Genomic DNA, 10,139 nt, shown 5'->3' with positions numbered 1-10,139 from the left:
AAGGAAAGTCTTAGCAAATAGTAAGACTTTCAGCTATCTAGCGAGACCCTGTTTAAAATTAAAAATAAGCTAGGAATGGGGATGTACTCGGAGGTAAAATGCCCCTGGGTTCCACTCCAGCAACCCCCTGCACACACACAAGATTTCAACTAAAGCAACTCTCTTGCCCAGGATAGAATAGCATAGAAAACATCACAGAACTAATCATCTAAAATTATTTTAATGCTTTCCTGTGCATTTTTGGATGCTAAACCAGAAAAACAAAGGGAAGGAGTATTATGCTTTGACTCACCCTAAAGAAATGTTAACAATAAAGTGGGAAAAGAAAAATAGTAACTCACTCCAAAAAGTAAATCTTGGTGAGGGGAATACAGGCAATTTCTAACCTTTATTTTCCTTATGTGCATTTTTAAAAGTTTTTTTTTTGGTATTGAATGTTATGAAAAACAAATTTAAAGTAGTGTCATATGTATTAATATTAATCAGCTTTTTGTTATACTTGATTAAACACAAAACACACCTGGCTCCTACACTTCTATCAATAACTAACCTGCTCGGTATGGCCATGATTGAGGTTATCTTTTTTACTGGACAACACAAGTTGTACAACACTGATCTTGCTTCTCGGGCAGGGATGAATAGTTCATTTGCCTGACGATCTCAGCAAAAAGTTCATCCACCATTGATTTACTTTTTGCCGATGTCTCCATGAAAGGACAGCCCCATTCTTGAGCCAAAGCTCTACCTTCCGAAGACATAACCTCTCTTTCTGGTTCCAGATCCACTTTGTTTCCTACCAGGATTAGCGGGACTTTTTCATATCTCTTCACTCTGACAATCTGATCTCTCATTGGCTTGATATCCTATTCAAACAGTGACAAAGAAAAAGAAATATTATATTTGTATAATCATAGCAGAAATAGTATCACAAAAAGTCATCTCTAGGTGAATATATAAAGCTGAATCCAAAATAACATCACACACCAAAATAAAGAAAATACAATCTTTTTTTCCACTTAAGTAGAACCTAGATCATTTTCATGGGTTTAACCTGTTGGTTTTATATCAAGAGTATGAAATGCAGGTTGCATGCTAACCTTAAAACTCAGTCTATACTGATTAAGAAACTTTCACCCTCAGTCTATACTGATTAAAAAAATCAAGTCCACTTAAAAAATTAAGTCCCCAAGTATGATTAATCCATTCATACATACGAATGTTTGGCCATGTCCTTATACCTGCCTGCTTGTTATCACTCATTATAATACCTATTATCCAAGCACAGGACTGCAGGATCTGTGCATTCCTAGTTTTTTAGCAAGAAGACTTGAGAGGAAATGTTTCAGGTGGGAACAACAAAAAAAACTTTGTAATTTTTAGGAGACTAGCTTTAAAAACAGATTCATTCATACACTTAAATATTTTATTTAAAATGGAACAGTATGTCTTCCTTATGGTAAAATCAAACACCTTAAAACACACTAGAAAGTACTGTCATAGTGAAAACCTCCCACAAGGAATAATGTAGAAGTAATCTGAGTGGACAGAAGTCATAATTTTCTTTGCCTATCTTTGTTTTAACTACCTGATTTCCCCCTCATGTATTACTTTGCCTAAGTAATCATGATTAAATAAATGAGAGAAGAGCCTTAGCAATTCTCCAGTATCATCATTTTTTTGGTAGGGGTATCAACTTTAGACAGTATTACAGATTTAATCCTAGCCTTAACACTTTTTGTGGTTTCTTTTTCTTTCTTTTTTAAACACTTGCTGAATTTATTGTATATAAACGGGAAAATAGTCACTCAAGGGATATTATAATAAAGTCTATAGTCAATTTGCTCGTTTGTGATTTTTTATAACTTAAAAGGTTTGCTTTAAATATAAAATGTGTTTCATTTAAATAGTTTACAGTAGGCCAGGCGTGGTGGCGCACGCTTGTAATCCCCACGCTTGGGAGGCAGAGATAGGAGGATCGTGCAGGTTTGAAGCCAGCCGCGCTGGCTTAAGAGACCCTGTTTAAAAAAAAAAGCATATATATATATATATATATATATATATATATATGTATATATGTATGTATGTATGTATATATGTATGTATGTATGTATGTCTGGGAGTGTAGCCCAGAGGTAGAAGGGCTTCCAGGAACTCCAGTACCACCAAAAAAAAAAAAGTTTACAGTAAACATAAAACACTCACATGGGGGTCAAAGGAAAAAAAGGGGCAGGGAATATTGAAAAAAATACCCAGTACTATGACATTTGTAGCAATTTGGTTTATCCATGTATCCATTCAGTCTTTAGGTAGGTACACTTATTTAAGTTCTTCTTATGGAAATACAAATTCAGCAGAGAGTACAAACTCAAGGCATTTGGGTTCAAAAACGTCTCCATTCAAAAAATGCCACAGGTATATATTCCCTATATATGTCCATAACGGACATAGGTATAATGAAAATCTTCTTAAACACCCTTTTAAAAACTCCCATTCTTGCTGGGCGTGGTGGCGCACGCTTGTAATCCCCGCGCTTGGGAGGCGGAGACAGAAGGATCTCGCAGGTTGGAAGCCAGCCGTGCGCGCTGGCTTAGGAGACCCTGTTTTCAAAATGAAAATGTAAAAATAGGTCTGGGAGTGTAGCCCGGAGGTAGAAGGGCTTCCAGAAACCCCAGTACCACCAAAAAAAAAAAATCCCATTCTCAAGTCAGCTGATAGAATAGCAAATCTCCTGATGATCCCTTAGAAAGAAAATATCTGCCATATATAGTACTTTCAGTATTTTTGTATTTTCTGGAGAAACATGTTTTTATGATATTTTGGATTGGAATTTAAGCTTACATAAAATGTGTTTTCACTTGGTCTCAATAGTATTGATTAATTTACCCAGAACTTACTAGTCTTGAAGTCCTGGAAATTGCTAAGTAAGGTTACTGGAAAAACTCACTACAGAAGTTTAACTTAACTTAAAATACTAAGGAATGTGAAATTACCAGATTGTGTTGGCTAAGGCACTTAAAGTCTTTTAAGTAAGCAACATTAAGTGCATACCTTTAAATGCAGAAAAAATATCCATTTCCTAAATCAATGGAGGTCAATATAATGGGTCAATATGAGGTTGTTTATTTTTAAAGAATAAATAGCAACATCTATTGCATCTCTTAAAATAACATTAAATCTTCAGTCTGTCTCCCAGTGAAGGACAGGACAGATTTTCCTAAGAATTTGGACCACATCCAGTTTGGCCACCCTGTCCAGGCAAGAAATCTGCACTTGTTCAGTGCTTCCAGAACCACATAGTTTCTATAAATATAGGCTTTGATACCAGAAACAATTTGGATTGAATGCAGAAAAGAAGTCATTCCAGATTTCTGTTGGTTACTAACTCTAGGCAATAGTCTTTTTGATGAGTAACTTCCCTTTCTACTACATGCCCCCAAGTCAGTCGGTAAAATGCCTAGAAGGCATGTCTAGAGTTCTTCATCCTGTAGTACTAGGATTTATGATTCTAGTTGAGAAACGGGAGAGAACAGAGAGGAGGAGGGTAGAGAAAGCAGAGACAGGCCTTATCTGTTTAAGAGATAATGGGTTCTAAATAATTTTCCTTCCAGAGTGCTCTATTTACCGAGTTTATCTGTTACACGTTGCTTTGCTGAGTGGGTTAATCAATACTTGTTGAACTGAATAAGCAACTTCAGAAGGTTATAGTCCGGGTTAAACATTAGGCAAATTGACCCATTTTGTTTTCACTTTTCTTTTCTTTAAAAGCAACTTTAAGATACACGTTGACGCTTGTTATTTTAATACTCTCTGTTGAAACAACCCACTACTTTCCCATGCCAGGAGTAACCTCAAAAATGTGCCAAGTTTAACTTTCAAAATCAAAACACAGTCGTTAACACATGGATTAAGCAAATCAGAAGTCGATGAAGAATCACCACCACACCCCCTTCTAACAAATTAACAGACTTGCTTCGGTTACCTGAAAAGACTGTTGATTAACCAGACTGTACACCAGGATGAAACCTTGGCCGTTTTTGATATAGAGATCTCTCATAGAAGCAAACTGTTCGGTTCCCGCGGTGTCCAGGATTTCCAGCACCGAGGGCGAAGAGTCCACTTCGATCTCTTTGCGGTAAAAATCTTCAATGGTGGGGTCATATTTTTCAATGAAAGTCCCGGTGACAAACTGCACAGTAAGGGCAGATTTGCCAACCCCTCCGCTCCCTAACACCACTACCTTGTATTCCCTCATGAGTCTCACCTTTACCAACTCCTACCCGAGGAGGGGAAATCTCACCCCGCTAACTGTGCTGTGGCTAGGCAGGGCGGAAGGTGGGCGGAAATCTGCGAACTGGGGAGGAGAGTGCAGAGAAGCCAAGGGCCCGGCCGGAGAAGAAGAGGAAGTTAAAGGAGGGGGAGGGGACAAGCGGAGTGGCGGGTGGGTGGGGATGGGATGGTAATGCCCTTCCTATAGGAACTGTAGCTGAGTCAGGGGGCGTGGGGACAAGGACAAGTAGGGGAGGCGACGCGCGCCCCGGGAGTCGTAGGCGGCCGGGGGCGGCCCGGCACCCTCCCGCGCCCTTCACACAAAGGGGCCCAGGGACCCTGCTTCCTGCTAGCGCCGCCCAGCCGACCCGGCCTGCGGGCTTCGCTGCAGTCGCTGCTGCCCGGGCGGGGCTGTGTCCCAGGCTCCCGAGGGGGTCGTCCGGCCTGTGCAGGGTAGAGAGGCGCACGTTAGCCGCCCGCCCTCTCCATCCCGTTCCTGCCCAAATCCGACCGCTTGCACCCCGCCGCTTACCCCGCTTACCGCGCCGTCCGCACCCGCCCGGCCGCCCGGGACAATCTGTCACGCCAAGGCCATGGCCACCCGCCGGCTCCTCAGTCTCCCGGCCGCCGGGCTCTTACGCTGGCCGAGAGGAAAGGGGCGGGGGCTGTCCGGCGGCAGCGACCGCAGGGACTCCAGACGAACAGACGAACCCACCGTTTTTTTTTCCCCCTCTCTCTCCCACCTCTCCCCCCCCCCCAACAGACACCCGGAAGGGTTTCCCTGACGCACTGGCTGAGGTGCCCCAGTTCCCCGAGACTAGACCGGATCACTTCCGGTGGGGAAAGTCCCACCTCTCCCTGGCGAGTCGGGTGGCGCTAGGGGCCGCGCCCTACTGAGCTAGCGAGGCAGCCAAGAAGGCTTCGGGTAGGGGCTAGGGCCTTGGTAAATGGCCCTCCGAGAATTTCCCGCGCCTGTACTTTCCCACTCCTAAACCCGCTGGAACCCCTCTGCTTCTCGGCCTCCAGCAGCTGGGTCCGACTCCATCTGCTCCTTAGCCGGTGCAGGACCGCCAAATAATAATCTAACGACAGGGAGAATTGCAGATTATCCCTGGACTGCAAATCGCAGGGAAAATATAACAGCTCAGGAAATTTATTCTCTTTGGTGGTAATTTTCCCACTTGGTATTTCTCTAAGACATGCATGCAGACTACCCTCAGACTCGGCTTTAGCCCTGATTTCCTATGTGGTGTGTTTTATTTAAGCAGTGCCTGACAAACACTGAATTTTTATTATCTGCCTTGACTCCACTGACAAAAACCAATGTCACTCCTCTTTACAAAAAAAAAAAAAAAAAAAAAAACAAGGCTCAAAAACAAGAGCATTATAATTAATCTTTATGGTACTCGGTTTTGTTCCTATTTAATTCCAACAAGTGGGCAGCAGAAAAAGGATATTCAGAGAAGCGTGAACATAGTTTAGGTCCTTCGGCCAATTTCATTTCTTTGGTTATCTCCCTGTATACCAGTTTGCATGATTGGTTCTTCCACTTTGAAGTTTTGTTTTAAAGGCCGCCTTTCATACCCATTGAAATTCAAAAGCAAATAATAACTCTACAGTTGAACACTAAGTTTCTATTTTTAGATAAAATTGTTACTTATTGCATATCTGTCCCGCTGCTAACTTTCTATTTGTAAACTTTGTATAAGATCCACAAAGCCCCAAGGCCGAAGGCTAGGCTATATTTTAGACATGTCCCTCCCTTTTTTATTCAAGTGCATGCAGAAACTTGAGAGATTCATGGCTAGCCACTTGGTTAAAATGACTCCGACTTCCTTACTTGCAAGTCGTAGTAGCCAAATTGTATGGATAAAGATGTATACGCACACCAAATGGCTAGTCATTAGAAAATATGTAAATCACACTTATGTAAGTCCCACTGTCCCTCCTCAGTCTTCCCCACGTCACTTACAGTATTCAAAAGACAGTTTAATTGCTCCCCGGCCTCAAGCTGGTGCAATCTATCCAGCGAAGTCCAAGCTCTGACTCCAGCTGGCCTGGATCCTGCCTGATATCGAAGACACTGCCCTCTGCTGGAAGAGCTTTAGTCTATGAGTTCTGAGCCTCCCTATAGGCCACAGCTCCTTCCGCAATTGCTGTTGCCGGATTTGGAGCTCTGCTGCTCATCTTCCTGTCTATCTGTCTCCAGACTGTCTAGTAGAATCCACAGTTCTCCACCATCCGTGCTTGGAACTGAGTTAGGGACATTCTACTTCAGATCTAGCCAATGTTGAGCAATCCTACCAAGTCTCTGCTCTTCTACTCAACTGTCAAAACACAGAGTTCTTTTTGAGGTCCCACCTGTTCGCAACTTCATTATCTCTGAACTCTGTTGGCCCTGTTTTGGAGAGAGTATTTTGTTTCTCACACAGTGAGACATACTCCTCCAGTCAGTACAGAGTCCATATTGAGTCACTTTTGTCAACTACAGGGTGTACAAATGTCACATTCGGTCTGAAGATCCTTCTAATCTTTCTTAGGAAAGTTCTGTTGGAAAGCAAACTATTGGAAGTAACTTATGTGTCCTTTAAATGAATTTTTTAATGTTATATGTATTTATTCACAAAATGGAACACTCTGCAGCTCTTTCTAAAAGTAGTTTTGTAAGTGCTGATATGAAAACATAGCCAAGATATATTGTAGGGATGAAAAGGCAAGGCACTGAACAAATGTATAGTTACTCACATTTTTGTAAAGTATCCAATATAACCATTCAAATCTGAAACCAAGTCATTCATTATGCATTAAGGGTATTATGAAAAGATTTTCATTTCTCCACATGATTTTAATTTTTAAACAGTGATCTGGTACTACTGGGGGAAAGGGACTAAATGTAACTTTGTAATATTTCTTAAAAAGGAGCAAAATAAAAATTTTGACCTTGACTTCATCAAAAGCAATCTCCAGTCTATTGGTCTGTGCACAATTTAAACAAATTCACTATTCCTGCCCACCCTATTTAAACATTTCTATACTTAGAAAAGTATTTCTCACACATTATCTCATTAGGCTCCAGTTGTTGGCCAGTGTATTCTCATTAGGCAATGAGGGTATAAAGAACAATTAGAAGAGTATGGCTTGACAGTTGAGAGTTAGAGCTCTGAAATACAGCAGAGGACATTTAAATTGCAGCACTCTTGCCCAGGCACAGTGATGAATGTCTGTAATCCCAGTATTTGGGAGGCTGAGACAGGAGGATCATGGGTTGGAAGCCAACACACAATAACTTATCTCCACCCTTTCAAAGTAAAAAAGGCCATTAATATAGCTCAGTGATAGTGTATCTTCCTGCAATATAATCCTCAAAACCACAAAAAAATGAAAATTAATGAGAACCCCCCACACACACATTTTAGCCATGTAACCTAAATGTTTCCGGAGGTATGAGCCTCTTACCTATAAAAGGAACTAAGAAGTTAACAAGTAAATATAATAAGATATTACAGGTAAAATGCTTACCACAGACCCTTGCACATTATTAACATTCAACACATGCTAGTTATTTGTTTTTTATTTAAAATATTCAATGAAGTATTATAATTTTCTTTTTATAATTGAAAACATAGAGGGGAAAGCAAATTTTTAAGAGACCAAACATCTTCAAATGGCACAAAAATAACTCAATTACTCTTTCCAAGGATTATATTGTTAAAAGCTTTTTATATTTTCTTCTAGTGAAAATACATTTTATATGCCAGTATACCTATCAATTTAGTTCATATATATCATGTATAATTCAGTTCATATATATAAATTATTGCAAAGATAATCATGCTATCTACACTATTCTGCATGTTCCTTTTTGCTTACTATATCATATCATTTTTCCATTTCACAGTACATAGATGTCCTTGATTTTCCCTGGCTGAACCATACTTTAGTTAACCAACTCCCCACAGGGGGCGGGAACAATGGTGTATTCTAATTCTTTGCATGGAAAGGTCCTGTGCAGATATTGTTGCCAGTTAATCTTTAGGGTGAACTTCTAGTTGTTTAATAATTGAAACAAAGTGTACTTGTATTTAAAATTCTTCTGGAAATTATTGCCAAATTGTCCTTCAGAAAGGTCACATGAATTCACATTCCCACTACCGCAGTATGACCATATTGCTTTCTTTATAACCTCACCCAAGGTATTACTAATTTTAGCATTTTATGGCTATTGTTGCTTGCTTTAGGGTGTTTGCAGGACTGGAAAATGCAGGGTAGTATTTTAGAAGGAATTTGCGTTTCACAGTCAGACAGTCCTCACACTGCACTTATCCAGCTAAACCTCTATTCCTCCATTTGTAAAGCTGGGCATAGTAACAATATCTGACTCAGAAGAGTAAGTGACACAGCCCACTTAAAGCATTTAGGCTTCCAAACACTACCTGCTAAGTAAATTGTATGCATAATAGTTCTCCTCCTAAGGCTTAAAGATGGGGAGAGGGAAGACTTCTCCAAAGATCCTGCTCAAAAAGAAAAAAAGATTCAGAACTTTGGCCTTATTTTTGTATGAATCTCTCAAAAGTAACCATTGCCGAGGCATCATGTTTTTCTCAAGAATGCAACAATTTTTTTTACCACAGCAAGGAGAAATCTTAGGGAATAAACTATATGCAGAATGTATAAATTATAAGCACAAAATTACTTTGGTTTGTTTAAAGTGATTGGCAGTTTGCTTCAGGCACTAGTTGCTTACTCCTTCTTCCTCTTTTCAAGTTGATGCCTCTTTCCTGGTTTTAATCCTTCCATCCATTAAGTGTCCTGGATAATTTACCAAAGACAATAGTTAAAAAAGCATTTTGTAATTTATTAAGTACTATATAGATTTAAGAAAACATTATGAATTCCTAATAAACCATCCATAACTTTCATGAATTATAATGACCTGGAGGAAATGTAAAAACACAGATGACCAGCCCCTGCCCCAGAGTTTCTGATCCAGTAGATCTGGGGCAAGGTTAGTAATTTCTATTTCTAAGTATGTAGTGGCCACAGGATATGTATAGTACCGGTGATTGAACCCAAGGGCATTATACCTTTGAGCTATACTATAGCACTTTTTATTTTTACTTATTAAAATTTGAGACATGATCTTACTAAGTTTCTCAGGCTGGCCTCGAATTTGTGATCCTCTTGTCTCAGCCTCCCAAGTACTAGGATTATAGACATGCACCACCATGTCTGGTTGGACCATACTTGTTTCTTTCTTTTTTTGGTGTGGTACTGGAAATGGAACCCAGGGGCATTCTACCTTCGAGCTACACCCCCAGCCCTATTTTTTATTCTTTATTTTGAAACAGGGTCTGAGTTGCAAAGGGCCACACTAAGTAGCTGAGGCAGTCTGTGAACCGAGATCCTCCTGTCTTCGCCTCTTAAATGCTGAGAGGACAAGCGCGCAACACCAAGCCTGGCTTCATACTTGTTTCTTAGATAAGGTGATTGGATAAGTTTCTTGGATAAGGTGATTCAGCTGTAGGCACAGAGATTAGAGGAATAGGTCAGATAAAGAAAACCTGTGTAACATACTAAGAGGGTTGGCCTTTCCTCTAAGGCCAACATAAAAGATGATTTTACAAAGCAAACCAATACAGAGCACTAAGCAAAAGTCTGAGCTAAGGCATCTAGGCCCAGACTCAACTACTGGCTGTGCTGCTTAAGAAGTTACTCACCTTCTCTGAGCTTCCCTTTTCTTAAGGTCAAAGGTAAAATAGAATCTGCCTTACTTAAATGTTATGAAGATTGAGAAAAGTACCTAAATACCATATATATATATGGTAGCTCTTAACAAAGGATGAACTTTAGAAAGCTAAAGACATAGAAGACAT

The 10,139-nt window shown here is 40.2% G+C and overlaps 1 protein-coding gene across 1 annotated transcript; it reads right to left on the bottom strand.

Annotated features, from left to right (window-relative positions):
- Window positions 1-584: 584 nt before the first annotated feature.
- Window positions 585-4,252, bottom strand: RAP2C (RAP2C, member of RAS oncogene family; the record flags this gene model as incomplete). The annotated part of the gene is made up of 2 exons (XM_080719394.1): window positions 585-863; window positions 3,980-4,252. 2 exons carry the CDS (start codon window positions 4,250-4,252, stop codon window positions 585-587), a joined length of 552 nt encoding a protein of 183 aa, XP_080575520.1.
- Window positions 4,253-10,139: the final 5,887 nt, after the last annotated feature.

Source organism: Muscardinus avellanarius (assembly GCF_963383645.1).
Source record: "Muscardinus avellanarius genome assembly, chromosome: X".
Classification (NCBI taxonomy): Eukaryota; Metazoa; Chordata; class Mammalia; order Rodentia; family Gliridae; genus Muscardinus; species Muscardinus avellanarius.
Note: the sequence above shows the minus strand (reverse complement) of the source record. Positions and strands in the feature narration are given on the sequence as shown.